The 20071-nt window shown below is 37.9% G+C and overlaps 1 protein-coding gene across 1 annotated transcript; it reads right to left on the bottom strand.

The window, feature by feature from the left end:
* Positions 1-477: 477 nt before the first annotated feature.
* On the bottom strand, positions 478-19308 carry lypla2 (lysophospholipase 2). The gene is made up of 10 exons (XM_044335296.1): positions 19208-19308; positions 12504-12596; positions 9699-9730; positions 8302-8367; positions 8002-8049; positions 7780-7850; positions 5269-5342; positions 5025-5126; positions 3534-3704; positions 478-2717 (listed from the first exon to the last, which is right to left on the bottom strand). The coding sequence occupies exons 2-10, from the start codon at positions 12579-12581 to the stop codon at positions 2667-2669; spliced, it is 693 nt and encodes a 230-aa protein (XP_044191231.1). The 5' UTR covers positions 12582-12596; positions 19208-19308; the 3' UTR covers positions 478-2666.
* Between the last annotated feature and the right edge of the window lie 763 nt (positions 19309-20071).

Raw genomic sequence — 20071 nt, 5'->3', positions numbered from 1 at the left:
CCTGAAATATGCAAATTGACTGCAGACCAATAGGCAGCCAATCACAAATGTGATGACTTCCACTTGGACTTCATGCGCCTTTCGACTTAAAAAATCTGATACCCTGCCATGGTTATGGAATAAATGTGGAAGTGATAAACACAAATTTATTTATCTTTTCATGATTTGCATTCATGTTTCACTATTAGTCTTTTGGTGTTAATGTGTTGAAGTGGTACCAAACACATTTACAAATTTATGACTTTTTTGTTTAAAAAACAAGGTCTTGTTCCTACCTGTTAAAAACACTTGACAATGTTAATTGAAGCACTGATTACACTGTTTTCAATTAAAGGAAACCTGTGGTGTTTGCTGAATTATAGTTTTGTTTTTTTTTTAAATTTTCCTCATACCTATCTATCACTCTGTTTATTGATCTTCTGATCTATATCAAGGAAAATATGTAAAATGGAAAATAAAAGACCCTTGACTCATATGGACTTTTTTTTGGTCATTTATTCCGCATACAGGTGTTTTGGAAACAAAATAAGTGGAGAGACCACTTGTCTCACCTCAACATGTTTAATTAATGGTCATCATTATAAACGCACACAAAAGAGGATGAGATGACGACGGTGACAAAACACAATGAAACATAAACCCAATAAACAAAAACACATATGTAAAAAGTTTAACCAACGACAACATACAACCCAGGAAAACATACAAGACAGTGCGACGTTGTCACACAGGGGGAAATGTTGGAATAATTAAAAAAAAAAAAAAAAAAGGTGAAGGTGTCAAAGAGGAGAAAAAAGCTAAATCAAGTTAAGCACAGAACACAGGGCTGCATCAGAGATTTAGAGAAACGGGAAAATATAAAAGCACTCAAGGAGATAAGAGAGACATTCATTGATTTCTGAACAACAATCAAATCAGATGTCTTTCTTCCTTTTCCACTGTTTTTAAATCAGGTTTGAAAAACAGCAATATAGAACAGGTAATAATGAGGAGAGCAAAATTAACATTCACAAAGGAAAATGCAGAACACCTGATATATATTTATGTTTTTTAAGCACACACGACTCCTCAGAGTTACACTCCTATGTCCAAGGATCACAAGTTGTTCAAGGTTAACTTTTTTTTATTTGTAAAATCACTCTTCAGTTAGGTTGGAACAGCTTCTTGCCAAAGCTCTCCCATTGTTTAGCCTTTTTTTTTGTTTTGTTTAAAAGAAGTGAATATTAATAGTGTGGGGTTTCACTTTAAATCTGACCTTCTATGTTTTATTAATGGGTTACAGTATAATAAGTTGCCAAACGGAGGGAGCTGGGAGGTGACCTTATTTTATTACAGTGGAAATAAATGGTCTCCATCAGTTTTAAACTGCTTTGGTGTTGTGGATAAAGATATGGAACAATATAACAACCCATAAGCATGTTTAAAACAACCAAAACCATTTAAAAAAAAATCAACTGGGACTGGATGAAGAGGAGGCTATTCATAGGGTGGCTGCTGCTGAAACAGAAGCACCTGAATGGGAAAAATATTTAAAATGAGGAAAATTTGGTGGGAGGAACAGTGAAAAGACTCGTGGTGTGCAGTCTGTGCGGGTCTGCAACCATCTGGAGTGATGCATTATTTCATGCATCTCATACAGGTAAAGTCATTCACCTTTAAGCCTACAATCTTATTTAAAAAAAAAAAAAAAAGAAAAAGAAATCAACTGAGGTACTTTTACATAAAGAATCACATAATCAAAGCAGAAAGAAACTACTAACATGCAGGTGTGGAAGCTTATGAAATAAACAGCGCAGGGTAACAAAAGTATCGATTGATTAGTTTTCTTTTATTTCAATTGGATTTTATTCATATAATGCAGTAAATTTTAATCACACTCATTTTAAAAAAGAAATGTCAGGCTCCTGTAGATATTTCAGTAAAAAGGAGCCTTCATAGATTACCAATGCAAGACCAGGACAGGCTGCGGTGTACTTGTAATGGGGTGCTAGGGTGGTGGGGTGGATGGGTTGGTGGGAAACCAGCTGCTCCAGATCTGAAACCATTTAAAAACCAGCGCTCACTGCACCTGAGCAAGACTCTGTGGGACCATACTACACTAACTCTACTGGAGTTACATAGTTAGTATGGTCACAGACAGTTTCAGGTAGGTGTTGGCGAGAGGGAAAGGCGTGGCAGTGGAAGCAATGGAGGATGTGACAGCTGAAAAAAAAGGAAAGGTGAAGCAAAATGAGGTAAAAGTGGAGTAAAACTAGGGTCAGGATGGAGGCGACAGACAGGTTTTTAAATAAATCCAAAGGGAATGTTCTGTGTGAGTCAGTGTTTCTCCCTCCGAAGGCTAAGACTTGTAAGTGCAAGCACTTAATTATGTTATTATCAAATCAGTGTGTTTGACAGATCTGTTTTCAGTATGAGTGTTGTTGGCTTGGACTGCATGAGAAGCAGATGTTTTGTTTAGTTGTGTGGATCCAATCTTTATTGTGAAAATGTGGGTGCGTGATCATGCGTGTGTTTGTTATGTTGTCGATGTGTGTGGAAGAAAGGGGGAGTTGGGGGAGGGGGGGAGGGGTGGGGTGGGGTGCTCATGGCTGTTTCCTGTGGGAGAATGGCAGATCGGGGGTGAGAGGTCAGTGTCTCAGGGGGGTCACAGTAGGGATGAGGTGAGGTCAGATCCGGGGCAAATACTTCTCAATAAATTCCTTTACAGCCGCCATCTCCTGCAGGGAAGAAAAAAAATAGATGTTGGTACAGTGGACAAATAAAATGGATGCCAAGTTGTCTTATCTGTTATGGAAAGTACAAAAATACTGAGCCTACATTAAAAAGAAAATACCTGTTTGTCTACAAAAGTAAAAAGAGAAAAAAGTTAAGTTTTCAGGATGAACTGAAGTAAGTTAAATCTAGTTGTTGATTTGAAAAGTGGGAGGAATTATTTCCACTGTTCAGGTTTCTGGAGGATAAGGTCAGGCGGGTGGAGAACTTTCAAAGTGTGTATAAGCGTGATAATAATGATGATAATAATAATAAACTTTATTTTATTGAACTTTTCTTAACTAAGTTATAACGTGCTTTACAGAAAAAGAAGAAATAATTATCAAAAAGCAAATAAAAACAAAGATTTAAAAGACACTACAGATGTGGCCTGTCTGACCTCAGTAGGCAGAGTTCGGTTGGGTTTTGATGGGTACTGTAGTATTTAGAGCCACCCAACATACCAAAAAGAACAGAAAAAAAGCGTAATTTCTTAGATATAAAGTTGACCATAAACCCATAATACTGTTACATTATCCAGGAGACTCCTGGGCTTCTATGTAGAGGAATATTGAGCCTTAAAATAAAACTTTAAAATGGGAATTTACATTGTGGGAAATACGTCTGGATCCAGGAGGTCATACTAGCAATAGTAAAACATTTAAACCTGCGTTAAGCAAAATTTTTGATATGAACACCAAATCGAATAACTCTTTTATGTCATTTGACCCAAAAATCTCTTAATGCGCCTTTAATTTCATAAGCGCACAGAGGTAGAGTACCTGAGGACAGGAGCTGTGAGAGAGCCCTGGGTAGGATTTGAAGGTGATCATCTGAGGGTTGACTATGGATTTGAGTTTTTCCGCCGTCATGGCACCAAACTTTACCGGGATCATGGTGTCCATCTCACCGTGGCACTGCAAGATCGGGATGTTCTTGTTGCTGCTAGACGCCTGCAGAGCAGAGACAAAACAGACTTAGACCGCGGCCCTCCGTCCACATTTAAGACAATGTTTTTCTTACCCAAAAATTTAGTTTTTTCCCACAAACAGTCTCTAGAGTGGATGAATCGGGGAAAGCTGATCTTTTGGAAAACAATGGCATAAAAGACAACTTTATGTCACCTATAACTTGGATAGTTGATCATACAATAAAGGTTTTATCAAGCTGTGTTTATTTTTTTTCCAGAAATGATCATAAAATGATGATTTGCCTGGTTAATAATTACTATTTATTACCAGAGATCAAATCAACGCTAGACCACTTGTCTTGACAACAGAAACTGTAAAGTAGGTTATGACGACAACTAAATCATGAGTACTGTGTTAAAACTGTGTATTCAAACACAGTTTAAGTGATGAAGGAGATCAGGTGGAGACAGAACGGAGGTTTAACCAGCTGAGACTCAGCAGAGTAACGGGACTCTCAGATGTTGGCTGTGATGCCCAGTTTTTAAGTTTGTCGACTGAAGGAGAGGAAGAAGAAAATATTTCTCCTTCTTACTTGGTTCAGGCATTTAGTGTGGACAGAGACCTTTATGAAAACAAACTATAAATGTTAGTATGGGCCAACGTCCTTTTTTTTTTCTTCTTCTTTCTACATGTGAACAGTGTTTTTGTTTGGGTGTGGGAGTATTCTTAAAGCCCCTTTCCAAAAATGTCTTAAGACATTTATGGTTTTTCCACAAAAAGGTTCCTAGTTAGAAATTATCTAAACGACATTTCGTCCTTCTCCTTCATTGAAAAATCCAGAATCTATGAATATACAAATGTTTTTCATTTCAAAACTTTAACTACTGGTTACGAGTTGTTTCCTACTTCACTGTCCATTTTAAGTGTTTGTGCATTGAGGGCTTCAAGTTTCCACATCACACTTGTGTAAGCTGCATACTGGACTACGACTGGCCTAAAACTAGCTGTGATGTTGCAAATCCTGCTTGTAGGTGCGCGTCTTAAACTCAAATTTAAGGTGAGCAAAGAGACACTTTCCCTTCAACAGATTAATGTAAAAACAAACTGGACATACATCATTCTGCACAGTGAAGGTCAAACATGTGGGTGAAGAAACAATAAGAAGAACATTTTTAAGTGGAGAGGGACTTTAAATCTCACACATTATTAAAACTTCAGGCAGCGTGATATGATAAAGTTTCAAGGTTTCTGCAGCGTGGAACTATTTCAATACAGAAACTAAAGGCAGTCCATCTAAAAAAAGTTAGAATTAGGGAGGCAGAAGACCCATATAACTTGTTCCTGATAAAACTGTCACTGTACCGATGGGAAACTCCTGTGAAGTGGTAGCCAGCAACTGAGGGCCACAACACCAGCCAACTGATGCTGGCAGGTCAAGGCGGTATACAAGGACAAGGCCCCACCCTGAGGAGGAATGAGGGCAGCAGACAGAGAGAGAGAAAAAAACAAGAGGACACCAAGTTTATTCCATGCATTAACAAGCATTTCCTAATATCCTGTGCTGCAAATATGAACATCAAAAGAAAACTAAGATGTAAATTCTTACCTGAGAGAAGCCACCGAGCATTATACGGTGTGGGGGGATCCCGTTTTTAGCCTCATGTTCAATTATGGCGTTGACTGGAGGAAAGCAAGAGGGACTATGTGTTATTCAGTGGAAAGAAGCCACGTTATGCAGATTGTCAAATAAACCATCAGATGTTATGAATAGGGAGTGATTTGTGATAATGGGGAGGTAGCTAAACGCTAACTTGGCTCACTGGGGAGCGAATGGTGGAAAGACAAATGTCTGTCATACTAAAGAAGCATGTTTTTCTGGATTTACTTGGCGAGTGCATACAAACAAATCGTAGATCACGGACACAACACCAGTTTTAGCTTCTCTCCGTTTGACTTCCTGTCAAATCGCAGCTGAAGACTTTTCCGTTTGCCGCTGCTTTTTTTAAACCAAATTTGAGGGTTTTGATTAATATCTTACACTGCACTATAACTTTTATTCTCCTGTTTTATCTGTCTTCTATTTTAGCTTATTTTTTATTTCCAACATAAAACTTTTTAATAGTATTTAAATGTCTTTTTATATTGCCTTGTGTTGCTTTTATATTCTGTCTTGATGCCTTTTATATTCTATGTAAAGCACTTTGAATTGCCTTGTTGTTGAAATGTGCTATATAAATAAACTTGTTGTGTCTTATTTATAGGAGTCATTGTGCCCTCTGACCACTGGGAGGAGCCTCAGATCTTCAATACATTTCTGGCAGTTTCAGAGTCAAAGCTGAAAACTAAACTAAAAAGGAACTAGTTCGCACCAAGTTTCAACCGTCTAAAAGCAAAAGTGTTGATATCTGATCTGAAGGGCCACAGGATGACTGAGCAAATTTTTTGGACAAACTCTCCTCAAACACATTCATAGTGTTGCAATCAGCTGTGAACACGAAAAGTGACAGATGTACCATGAGAGAGAAGTTTGAACACTAAAGAGCATCTCAGCTTTGCACACCGAGCCAATTTCTGCCCCAGTGTGATGGTAGCAATGTGGGTTTCAGAAACCTATAAAAAAGTTTCTGAAACCCACAATCCTACCAACCATTTCCAAAGTCGGAAAGGTGTTTGAAGAAGAAGATTTCAGACACTGTTCGACGTTCCAACAAGCACTTCGTTTTAAGTGTAATGATGCTGAAAGGTCGTCAGAAGAGGGATTGCGTCCTATTTCAAGATCGAAAACTAAGGCTACATTCAGACTGACTTTAGCAGCTTGTGAAAAATGTTTTTCACGTATTTAAATGAGGCCAGTCCAGTGATGCAATTGGGCACCGACACAAAGGCCTCCCGCTCTTGCCACGATGTAATTCTCGAGTGGCGCTTGCGGCGCCATGGTCCATGTTCCACTGTTTGTTTGTTTTCACTCTTTTTACACTTTTATATCAACTTGCATTCAATGTTGTTGGATTGATTGCTTTTATTTGATTTATTGTTTTTGTTCTGTCTCAGTGTGATCAAATGTGTTTTATTTATTATGATTATGCTATGGTCTTACTGGGTATTCTATTGTTTTTACTGTGGTTTCTATGGTGCTGTTATGTCTGGAGCGTTGGACCAAACGAATTTCCTGTGTGGGATAATAAAGTTGATCTGAATCTAAATCTGAATCTAATTCATTTCTGCTGTGCAAATCAAATACGTGCAAGCACACATTCACTGTGATTCTACTGTTTACCTCCCAATCACGGCAACTAAAAATAATTGCTGCCATAATAACTTTTTAGAGTTATGAAATCCTGTCTCAGAGTTTATAAACCGCTGCGCATAAACTCATGTATCTGTTATTCAAACTCGGACTTCCGGGATTGTTTTTCATGTCTCACATGTGCCTGAAGCAACACAACCCCACCAATACAGCCCCTTACACTGTTTTAATGCAGGGCTGTTTTCAGCCTGTACATCCACTAACGCTGATTGTGCTGTTGTCTCAGAGAAGCACAGTTCACATCTTTAAAAAGCAGCTGAAAACCCACCTGTCTTCTTTGGCCTTTTCCTGATTAGAACTTTATAATTTGTGGTTTGTACACTTTATTCTCCTTGTTTGTTTGTTTTTTTTACATATTGCTTGCATATTCTTTCTTTCTCTTTTCTTCATTCTGTAAAGCACATAATAATAATTTAGGTTTTGAAAAGCGCTTGCGTAGGCATACTGCCTTACATAGTCTCACATTATTTGAAGCTATTTAATGTCAAATGTTAACGTATACAATATTTTTTATTAGTCTTTAAAAAGTTGATAATTTAGAGGTACTTAATCTTTATGGTGCAGTGACAAAACACTGGTCGGACTGGGCTCTACTGGAACAGACAGATATCTGTTTTTTAGTGGCATGTTTGTCTGCATTTGCTGATCACCAGCAGAGAGTGACAGGAAACATGAGGGGAAGTGTGGAATGGACATGTGATTAAGGTCCCCAGCCAGACTCTGAACTGGAACAGACATTTCAAGCTGATATGTTAAGAGTACTGACATTGATCCACAGAAATGCCATTTCTATGACATTTAAAAACTCACTGTTCTCTGCCGCCCTCTTGATTCCAGATTCGTCTTCTGGGGAGTCGGGGCTGAGACCCATGAGGTCAAACCTGTACATATGCAGAGGCCAGTGAGTAAGGAAATCAATAGATATAATCACAGGATTGTCACTGGCAATATGGGAGCCTATTGTGGTTTCTAGGGAAACAATAGCATCCAGTGTTGAGCAAAAAGGCTGTCTCTTTCATCACGCCAACTCACCACGCGGGCATCATCATCTTCATGTTGAGAGTGACGGGAATCCGGGGCCTGAAGGGGGGAAAAGGGAGGGAAAGAAACGAGAACATGACAGTCACCAGCAGCTGAAATGATTTATTCGCTTTGCCAAACAGGATGGGAGATAAACTACTGGTTTCAAGCTGCTTTTGCCTTCTGAAAAAAAAGTGATTAGTTTTTTTTCCCCACACAAAGTAAGAAGATTTTAATTCTCCTCCCTGCTGACAAGTGATAGCCTTGGAAGTATAAAATATGACAGACGGATCAGGGAGGAAAAAGACTTACGCGTGGGGGCAGATGAACTTGACATGAGGCAGCTGGATCGACGTCATACTATCGGCCCACCCATGCCTGACAGAAAACAGAGAAAGAGGTTCTTTGTTTCTAATCCAGTTTAAGCAGAATTACTGATACACAGAGCATCAATCCCAGATGTATGACAGCGTAGTATAATATATAATACGGTGTACAGTATCATAGTGGCTCGTTACAAATGTTTGCTTTTGAGATACAGTTAGGCACTTAAAGAGAAAAACACTCACAAAAAGGGGAATATTTTATTTATAAGCACTGTTACCACATTTTATTTTTAGAACTAACCGAAGAACCAAACATCTGATTAAAGTGAATCATCTGACTTCAAGTACTGATTCAAGTACTTTTAAATGAATCATTTATGGTGTTGCCAGTAGTGTATCGTGAATGTAGGCATAAATTATCCCATTTACACTTTGCCACTTTGTGTATCTTGGGCAGATTATATATTTTCCTTACAAAAAAAGAAAGCTAAGTAAAGATACTGTGGTCATGAGTCCACCGGCACAACTCAAGCCTCCAAAAAAACCCTATTAAAATAGTTGTTAGTTGAAATCACGTATTTCCACATTTTACCTAGTTATTTAACTTTTTAATTCTATTTTTGTGAATTTTATCTCCCTACATTACACTCTGGCATCATGTACAGTATGTAACTCTGGCGGACGACAGAAAATCCCATTTATTTTATTGTTTTGTTTAACATGAACAGTCAAATTTAGTCTAAAATTAAATGATTTTTTTTACCCACTTTTACCCGACCAACAGTCAACAATCCAGATATTCAGTTTATTGTCATAGAAGATTAAAGAAACCAGAAAATATTCATATTATATTGCATTTTCTTCTTTAAAAAACAACTCAGTACAAGTAATCGATTATCAAAATAACTGCCGATTAATTTTCTAACGATTGACTAATTGATTAATAGACTAAATGGTAAATGGCTGCATCTATATAGAGCTTTTGTCCGAAGCTTTGCTGCTTGTTCACCCATTAACACAGACACTCACACACCGATGGCAGCTACTATGCAGGAAGGGGTGCTTTTAGGTCAACAACACACAAGGTACCTTTAATACTCAAGAATACTGCTGGGTATCATTTGAAAATTTTTGATACTAAATAACTATTGAGTTTCGACAACCTTTCATGAAAAGTACCGGTTACAATATCTGAAGCAGGGAAAATAATTCGCCAATGCCGAGTACAAGTATGAAAAGAACCAGATGATGTAGATACTATCACAGCAAATCTTCTTTTATGTTGTTCACATATACATTAAAATACTGACAATAATGTGCAATAGAAAAAGGAAGTAAGGCTCATATTCTTCACTGAAGACTAAATGTTCAAACATCACTCACCCTGAGTCTCCCAAACCATGGAGGAAGATCACCTGTAACATAAAAACAGCAGATAAGACTTTCAGAATTTATAACTCATAAATATTCGTACTATACCCAAAATAACTGGGAACATTTCTTAACATTTCCCCCTAAATCCAAATACAAAGACTTTAATATGTTCCTGATATTGATCGATCACATTGGACGCATTCGTTGCTGAAGGGAGGAAACTTGTGATCTCCCTGTGAGCGGTACAGTATGTTCATATCCATCTTGCACTTTACAGATGACAAGAAAAAAAAAGAACAAAAAACCCTTTTTGAACTTTGAGCCAATTTATCAGATTGTATCTTTTCTTGTGCACACAATGTCCTACTGGTAAGTGTGCATACTTGTTCCCAAACAGAGAAAAATAGATGCCAAACTCCCGATCTTGCCAAAGTAAGCACTCACTGCCAGTATGCACACACGCTACTCCCCTGCAGAGAAACTATGAAAGGTAATAAAAACAATTTAGAGAACTGGCAATACACTGCCTGTTGGCTTGAAATCAAAGATTCAGCCATCTTTACCGAGATCAAAACACTTTCTTCCATGTAAGGTTGGACATGAGGTTCAGAGCTGGAAGCAGTGAATTTGCTTTGATCCTGGTGTTAAACAAATCCCTGCACTGTACCTGACAACAGCTCATTGAAAAACGTGTTTAATTTTTACACACAGCTCCAGCTGAGCATCTACACAATGTGCCAGGTGCAGCTACAGGTGCGACTTCTCATTACAAAGGAATAACGGACTTACTCCTTAGACTTTGGACTTGTAATGTGGCAGAAATCGTTGGTACAATAATCATATGGATCTCTATTGTATGAGTCGAAATTGAATATGATAGAAAATTTTCACTTAACGATGAAATTTGTGATCGTTGCATATAAATGTCCAATCTGCAAATTTGTGACCAAATAAATTCCAGGTTTATGTGAAAAGACAACTGAAGAGTTTGATTTAGTGACGAAATGTAAGCAATTTGTTTAACTTATCAAAATAAAATACTGCTTTGTTCAAAAACATTAGTGATGTAAACAAATTCTTATTACCATCTGTGTCCAAAATTACAAATTTCTGTCCAAAAAAACAGAAAGTAGTGAACGGGCCATGGACAAAACCTTTTCATATCATTATAGGCATCATTAGAGCATAAATTTCAGACAGTGATTTTAGACAACCAATATCTCAGCTTTAGCAGTGGTTCAGTATCTATTAAAGGCTTTAAAAGACCTGTGAATTATTTCATAGCAGGTTTCAATTTGGTCTTCTGTTGGGGGAAAACCCTTTAGCTTGCTTTTGAATTACGGATTGTCCCTTTAACTAAGGGCTGGGTATTTATTATTTATTTGGTATTTGAAATGTTTCACAGCTATTGCCAATAAGATACCTGAGTTTCAGTACCAAAATGAATTATTTCATTACTTTGAAGAATATAAACATGTTTTTTCAAAAAACTGTTTTCTGCTAACATGACAAAAGAAGCCAAAATGATCAAATATTAAATATTATCTGATCACAAGAAGCCATAAAAGAACAGAAAAAATGTCTAAAATTGATATAACTAATCTAATTATAATTTATTATAATTATTACAATAAATGATATAATAATTTTAATTTTCAAGGACCAGTGTGTAAGATTTAGGGGGATCTATTGGCAGAAATGGAATATAATATTCATACCTATGTTTTAATTCATGTATAATCACCTGAAAATAAGAATTGCTGCGTTACCTTAGAATGAAGCCTTTCTATCTACATATGAAAGGAGGAGGGTGAAGGGTTTTCATTTGGTTGCAATCTGCAACCTCACCACTAGATGGCACTAAATCCTACACATTGGTCCTTTAAATCAAGAATGAGCTGATTAAAGAACGAGTAAACAAGACAACTAATCTTATCAGACATTAAATGCCAGCTTTAAGCACTTAACAGTTTTCAAACTGGGTGTTAGAGACACATTTACGATCAGTGTTGAGGTTCGATATAAAGTCCTGTTGATGGTAAATCTGATGTCAAACGAAAATTTAAACACTCCTCGAACATTTTTCACATCTGATTTTGTCAGCATTTAAATACAACAGATTTAGCAATTTAGACAAAAATCAAATCAGTATCACATGAAAAATAGCGAGCACAATATCGTAAACATGGTGATGTCATCAGGTGTCTTATAACAAACTTTTTAAAAGCAAAGAAAAATCAGTTTATAGCAATATAAGATAAAGAAAAACAGAAAAATCTTACATTTAAAAACCATCAAATACTTGGAATTTTGCTTGAAAAATCTATTAATCGATGATTTAAAAAGTTGCAGATTAATATATTATTAATCACCCAATCAATTACTTGTTGCAGCAGTAGTATCACAATATTACCAAAATGTGTATCCGCTAAAATGAGGCAGACAATAAGACAGTTATGTTCAAAGGCAAATAAAGGGACATTAAAACTTCTTTGAATGAATGAAAGTCTCTGAGAAAAGGATTGTCCGGTTTCTAAAAGTGCTTTTCCTGAAATAAATCAGCTGTAGCCGAAGTAAATGGCCGGTGGATGACAAGGAATTTTAGTTGTAATATCCCTTTAATATCAAGCACAACCGGACAGTGACCCATGTCGACGTTTCATCACCAAAACACCATGTTGGATACCAACAGCTGCCCATGTTTCCCTCTGAAAATGTCTTTCTCAGTATCGTTAAGACTCTCTGAATACAAGCATCAATAACATGAAAGACTTAAAAAGTGAAAAGTGTGTCTGGTTTTGTGGTCTAACTCACCACTGCGGTCTCCTTCTCCTCCCCAGACACCGTCACGGCCTCGGCGAGCAGCGGCACAGACATGTTGTTGCCACACATACACTGTAAGAGGTGCTGGAGTCAGAGAGGACAGAAAAACAAGGCGTCAGCTGACTGCAGAGCCGAGAGTCTGCAAGTACATATTATCATTAAGTACATAATATGTTGTCATGTGCATTGGGGCCAAACAAAGATATTTAAACTCTCATATATTTTCAGACATTTGGAGCAATTGGTTAAATGTTCCTGTTTTTCTTCTCCACATGATTCTCCAGTTTGAGTTTTCAGGCCTGACATACTAATCACGAGATGATTCACATGGCAGATATAACTGGAACTATTTAAAATCAGCTCAATCTTTGAGTCCTGTGTTTTCGTACAGAGACCACAATCTTCAGGAGCAGTTTCTGCATGATAGATGTTTTTTAATACTACAAATAGATATCAGCATACGCAAATAATCCGCCAGTCCAGTCTACTTTGCTGCTAATGTATCAGCTCCAGGCTTCGGAGTCATTTGATTACATCACATTAAATTGGGGAAGATTGTTCTCTGGTTTCTAGAGCTGCAGGACAAGCGAACTGTGCGAGCTCAATAAAGCTCACAAGGGCATCACTTCCTCTGGAAACATCTCTCTCACTTTTAAAAAAATCACATTTTTTAAGATACGTGTACAGTTTCTGTTTGATGTATTCACTAAAATCCTTTCTAAGCAGCGTCCTCTGACTGTCAAGCTGCCAAAACTCAGACGAGAGGAGATAAAAAATGTTAATATGCTCATCTGAGTTGCCTTTAATTATAAAAACTCAGAGCAACGAGCTTTACAGCAGCAGTCAGCACTATGTGGATTTTTATGCACCGTGTTTCGCTTGTCAGGCTTCATACAGACTGCCATACGCTCCGATTGGAGGAGGCTGTTTCCTGTGCCATGTGTTTCATGTATATGAAAATTAGTTAATCTATATTTTTAGTTACAGTTAGGGGCACAACAATTGAACATCAATCAAAAGCTGTAAAGAGCTCTTTTGGTAAAGACGTAAACATAAAATCATCAATTTCAATCAAACTGAATGTGCTTTTAAGTCAGGTTAGTGCATCAGTAATACATACATTTAAATAGAATTTCAAAGTTTTGTTGTGCTGCAACTAACAATTATCAGAATTTCCACAGTAACGTCTTCAAATGTCCTCTTTTGTCCGACCAACAGTCTAAAACCTAGAGATATTCAGTTTACTCTAATTTAACACAAGCAAAAGCAGCAAATTATCATATGTAAGAGGCTGAAATCATCAAAGGTTCTGCATTTACACTTGAAAAATGGCTGAAACATTAATTTTCTGTCGATCGACTAATGAACTAATCTAAGCTCTAGCTACCAATATTATGAAAAGCATGATTACCATTGTCTTAATGTTTCATTTGCTAGATTGGTGTAAATGTATTTAAATGCAATAAATGCTGGAAATAAGGGATTTTTAAGGCGTTGACAATCCCTGCACCCTTGAAAGCAAAAACCTGACATGTGGTAGCTTTAAAAAGAATTTGGAGTACAATTTTCTTTCACAAAAGTCAAAAATCAAACGTTAAATCACGAGGATGTGTTCAAATTCTGAACCAGGTAAAGCTTATTAAAAACAGGGATTTGCAGACACAAGTAATGGGCAGCGTCCTGTACATACGGTGGAATCTGTCACGTAGTTTAGGAGGACTAAACAGGGTTTTTTTTTTTAGACACCAGCGATGACAATGATCAGCTCCGGCTTGTTATCAGTGCTGCAATTCAGCCCTCAGACAGGAACAACGGAACTGGACATACCGCTTCTACACACACACACACACACACACACACACACACACACACACACACACACACACACACACACACACACACACACACACACACACACACACACACACACACACACACACACACACACACACACACACACACACACACACACACACACACACATAATGAACCTGCTGCTGAACCTAAAAGAGCAGTCATGAGGTATGTCTTTGTGTGTATTGGGCAGGTTTCTGTAGTCAGCAAGTGACGGGACTCATTAACTAAATGAAACACACACCCTCCCTCCCTCCGCTGTGTTCAGTAAATCCGCTGCAAACATCCATCCTGCTGCAGTGAGTCAGCCGCTGATAACAGATCAGGTTATTTTATAGTAAAGTTGAGCAGTAAAAAGCTCCTTGATGCCCTTTGACTTTGTGATGTGGGACAGGGTGAAACAAGACGGGACAGGGGGGTCAGACGGCGAGCTGCCTGATTGGGAAATAGGCGGTGAGGAGACAGGGAAATGTCTGAAACGCAAAGGTTAATGTGTAAACCTTGAGCGGGATTATACTCGACGGGTGTTAAAATTCCACCGCTGCTATGAGCGAGCGGTTAAGTGCTGCACAGATCGGCCTGTGGCTTGTATGTTTGCTCTTTGGCTGGTGACAAATTATCACTTGAAGGTCATATTTGCAGCTAAAGCACATGGAAGTGGAAGGTAGACTGTGTGATTTAAGAGTCTAAAGCGTGTGGACAAAGGGAGTTTGTTTTTAACCTGCACCCTGACCTTTGATAAATGAGTAATAGCTGAATAATAACTGGGCAGCGTTAAGCGCAGGGAAACAGTCTCGTGCTTTGGTATTCATTTTTAAGCATCAAACTATGTCAGGAGGAAGGTTTCTTACACGTTTTCTACCAGACATTTTAAGCTGAGACACACCCTGCAGGCTTACTCTGCTTAAAGGACGGGTTCACAATTTTTCAAGTCTGTCTTAAAACTAGAGATGCATCGATACCAATACTGAGATCAGATATCGGTCAGATACTGACTCTGATTTTATCCCTCCTCCCACTGTAGCAAATGAGGGGAATCAGCCTGTAGTGAAACAGGCAGCTCATAGACAGACTGGGAGCTTTGATCAATCAACGTAGATACCGTTAATACCTTGAAAACACATATACAGCAGGATAGTTGTGTGACTTAAACAGATGTCTGTGCAGATTACGCTTCACTAAATGCGACAGAAGTAGACTGGGGAGCTTTAAAAAAAAAAACGCGGGGGGGTCTCTGTGAGATGAGCATCACCCGCGCGTGTCTGTGTGGATTGAAACATTTCATTAAAATGGAAGCATAATCGAGCAGCTCTCGTATCAGACTGAAAAAGTCGGATCGGTGCATCCCCTTCTTAAAACAACAGTCAGGTGATCATATGAACATTGAAAGAGGTTTTCCTCACTGTAATCATTCCTCTTGTTCATACTGGCTATTAAAAGATCCCTTTCAAAAGTGATGGAGGCCAAAATCCACAGTGCGTCCACACAAAAATGCATTTAAAAGTTTATCTGAAGCTTACATAAGGCTTCAGCAGTCTGAGTTTGTCATATCAGATGGATATCTGCCACATTTACAGTCATTTTATCATCAAATTTCCTCTTTGTGTTTCCTTGTTGAGCTGCAGAGGAAGTATAGTAACAAAAAGAGGGACTTTGGCGCTAAAAAGACTGTAACATTGAAAGAGAACTTCTTGATTTGACTCATTTGGACGACTGAAGCTAAGACAAACTTTTAAATACATTTTTACACAGACGGAAGACTGTGGATTATTTACATTGTAAGTGCATTATGAAGGGATCTTCTAATAGCCAGTATGAAGAGGAGAAATGATTAAAACAAGAAAAACCTGTTTCGGTATTCATATGGGCACCTGACTGTTGTTTTAAGACAGACATGGAAAAACTGTGAACCCGTCCTGTAAGCAAACGACAGGTACAAAATGTGACTCAGGAGATGATTAAAATGTGCATCACAAGATCTGCATTAATTTTCACCAAATTCTAATTCGGTGTTGGAGGCAAATTCTTTTACCAAATGTAATTTAGCTGCACTCAATAAAGGGAACACACAGATCCAGAGATACGCTGTGACTGAAAACAGAGAGCACAAGGAGTGAAAATAAAGAGATAACAAGAAAAGACACGGAGGTTTAAGAGGAGGAGGAGTGCAGGAACATTGGACAATCTGTTCGGAAAAGTAGGACAAGCTCTCTAAAAGTGGTAGCGTATGCAAAGAGGTGATTAATCACTTTTATAACCCCTTTTTCTCTCCACCTGTTATTGTTCAACGGATTCACAATGATCCACAACCCAGAGTTACCAGCATAAAGCATAGTGTGGGTTTTCAATACACGCTCTAAGAAACAATGGCTCACTCTCTACGCTTCTGGAGGAGGCCGGTGGTTAAAAATAGTGACATGCTGTGCACAAGCGTCCAGTCCAATTCAGGTTAGGCCTGAAAAACAACTGAAAATAGGGCTTGTTCCAATTTACTAATTCAGTTTAATTCAATTTATCACGTAATGTAATTTCTGACTGCATACATCTTCTGTCAGCACCACTAAATGGATGCAGCAACAACCTGCATATTTACGTTTCCTTGATTTTCAGAGACTCTTTCCAATAGCTGTCTTCAATTTGAAGGGAAGCTTTCAAAACTTATGGTTACATTTTGTAGATACAGATGATCTAATATCAATACTATGATATGAAACTGGACATCATCCCGGATTTTGATCATTGAGATATCATCAACTCTTCTCCTGGTGTCAAAGGCTGTTATTAGGACCATCCGTAACTAACTATTATTTCCATTATCTGTCAATGATTAATTGATTAGTCAGAAAAATGCAAGTGAAAAATGTCTGTCACAAGTTCACAGAGGACAAGGTGACATCTTCAAATGAATAATAATTAATAATTGTTTAATGAACAGCCTAAAACTCAAAGATATGCAGTTTAAAAAGAATATGTTACAGAAAACACATTAGAGAAGCTGCAATCAGAGAATTATCAGATCATTGGGTAAAAAGTGTAAGTTATCAGCTTTACTTTTGAGTGGAACAAAGAGGGAAAGAAAACGGGGGTTTAAAGTAACTAAGTACTTTTACTCAAGTCCTATACTTAAGTACAATTTTGAGGTACTTATACTTTACTTGAGTATTCCCATTTTATTCTACTTTATACTTCCACTCCACTACATTTCAGAGGGAAATATTGTACTTTCTACTCCACTACATTAATTTGACAGCTTTAGTTACTTTTCAGTTGAAGATTTGACACAATGGATAATATAACAAGCTTTTAAAATACAACACATTGTGAAAGATGAAACCAGTGGTTTCCAACCTTTTTGGCTTTTGACGTCTTACAAAAGGCAGTGTGTAGTCAGGGTCACATTTCAGATGTCTATGAGTTGTTAACAGCTCCACCAAATAGTGATTTTTTCCCTCTAGACTTCTCACATGGTTTCATTTCAATAAATGTTCAATTGATCCAATATTTCAGCAAAAATCAAAGATTAGAGAAAAAGTCCAAAAACTGAAAACAGATTTGTGTATCAGAACTTTGTTTTTTCTTCTTTCCTCTCCCATTAATCATCTCAGATTTATCTGGTGACCCTTTGGAGGGGCTCCACACATAGGTTGGAAATCACTGGACTAAACTAGCTAACTGTATATAAAGTAGTTGAAACTAGCTCCACCTCCAGCAGCTACAACAGTAACAGGCTGCTCTAACACTGATGCGTCAGTATTAATAATCTAATGTCATATATAATAATATATCAGTCAGAGGGACAAAACCACTTATTTTACTGCAATACTTTAACTACATCAAGCTACTAATACTTATGTACTTTAACTTAATCAGGATTTTTCATGCAGGACTTATACTTATATTTTTACATTGCTGTATTGGTACTTTTACTTAAATAAAGTATCTGAGTACTTGAAAGAAAGAAAGAGAGAAAGATGCCGCTTGTGTTGCAGCCAACTTAAAGCACATCACGAGTCTTCATCCTGCATGACTCCAATTACATTTAAGTCAAACACACACACAAAAAAAGCGAGCTGCAGTCTGTCAAACGGTTCAACACACAAACAGCAGGCTCCTGCACTCAGACAGCTCTCTGCTCAATGGCTACGGATGGCTGGCAAACAACAGGATAATATGCGGCAGTGAGTGGCAGGCATCCCCTCCTCCTCCTCCTCGTCCTCCTCCCCCTCTTCCTCCTCCTCACACCATACACCAGCAGCTAACCTTGCTCTCCGCCTGCTGATGGAGGTTAATAGCTCGACTATTAAAACACACTGCAGTCAAACAGAGCCAAATGAAACCCGTTAGCTAAAAAAAAAGGCAGTGAGTCTAAAGCAGAGGGAAGCGGGTGTCGAAGAGGAAGGCGACAATGAATGGTTGATATCATCATCATCCTCAGTATAGTGAAGGCATTCAGCGGTGTAAAGCCTCTGCTGCCCCCAAAAAAGACAGACTGACCGCATCCCAACCGTCGGGATTAATCCCGGTTTAGCTCGACACACACACACATACACACACATACACACACACGATCTCACACACACACAATAACCGGAGCTAACGTTAGTAGTAACGTCGGAGCTACTAGCTAACGTCTCATTAACTGTATTGTCTTCTACCGGCGTCTCGCTTCGCCGGCTTCAAGCTAAGGTTACGGCTCGAATTCAAACGTCAAACACGGCCCACTTTTTAGGTGACCCCTTTAACGACAAAGTGACCCCAAAAAGAGTCACTTTGGATCACGATAAAGTGGTTAAAAAAATGACAACCGCGGCCCGCTAGCTAATACAGATTCATACACTCACCGCTTGCTGTCCCAGTTCACGACGGAGCGGAACTTCCGCTACTGTCCGCACACAGGCGGGGGGGCGGGGGCTGCGCGTAGTGACGTCAGCGCATGACCACGCCCACTCCCAGATCCCGATATTTTTTTGTTTGTTTGTTTCTTGACTAAATAGGATAATCAGAATCATCTTTATTGGGCAAGTATGCTTACACATCCAAGGAATTTCACTCTGGTTTAATGGCTCTAGATGTACTTACACAGAAAACACGACAATCCTCAGAAACATACACAAAGGATGATTGTATACAGGTGAAACAGTTTCTGTGGACTGTAAACAGGATACAAACAGTGCAAAGAAGAGTGCAAGGAGTGCTGAGATAAATATTAAATGGTGAAAAGAAAAGACATGTTACTTTATATACATATAGTAGATAAGATAAGACTCTATTGATCTATCTCTATTGATGTTACAGCAGTGCAGGAAACAAGTTAACAGATAAGAACCAACTAGGAGTAATAAATACAACAAAGTAAAGTCAAGTACATGGAATTTGATCTATATACATCATAAACATTATATACATTATAATACTTAGGGAACATGACCTGATTTGCGGGTTGTAAAAGTAGAAAAGTTGTATGTTATATAGGTGAGGTAATGAATACAAAAATAAATATCAGATATATAATCTATATATATCAAATACTGTAAGTAAAGTTATTTAAAGTGTTTAAAGTAAATTAAATTGAATTGAAATTAAATTGAATCTTACTGTAAATTAATCCCTTGCCTCCTGCTTTTCCTCCTTTAAAAAAAAATTAAAAAATTTTACTTTCCTCTTTTTGAGTTGTCATGTCTTTTGTTTTGTTTTTTGTGTATAAA

The sequence above is a fragment of the Thunnus albacares genome, chromosome 19, assembly GCF_914725855.1.
Source record: "Thunnus albacares chromosome 19, fThuAlb1.1, whole genome shotgun sequence".
In the NCBI taxonomy this organism is placed as follows: Eukaryota; Metazoa; Chordata; class Actinopteri; order Scombriformes; family Scombridae; genus Thunnus; species Thunnus albacares.
The sequence above is the reverse complement of the archived record's forward strand: the minus strand, read 5'-3'. Positions and strand labels throughout refer to the sequence as shown.

What these genes read in the sequence shown, in the direction of transcription:
- lypla2 (XM_044335296.1), bottom strand. Translation starts at nt 12,581, where the DNA reads ATGTGTGGCAACAACATGTCTGTGCCGCTGCTCGCCGAGGCCGTGACG. An exon ending in CAAGAGGGCGGCAGAGAACA is followed by an intron (nt 5,343 to 7,779) that starts GTGAGTTTTTAA and finishes GCTTTCCTCCAG; the next exon opens with TCAACGCCATAATTGAACAT. An exon ending in TTCACAGGAGTTTCCCATCG is followed by an intron (nt 3,705 to 5,024) that starts GTACAGTGACAG and finishes TCTGCTCTGCAG; the next exon opens with GCGTCTAGCAGCAACAAGAA.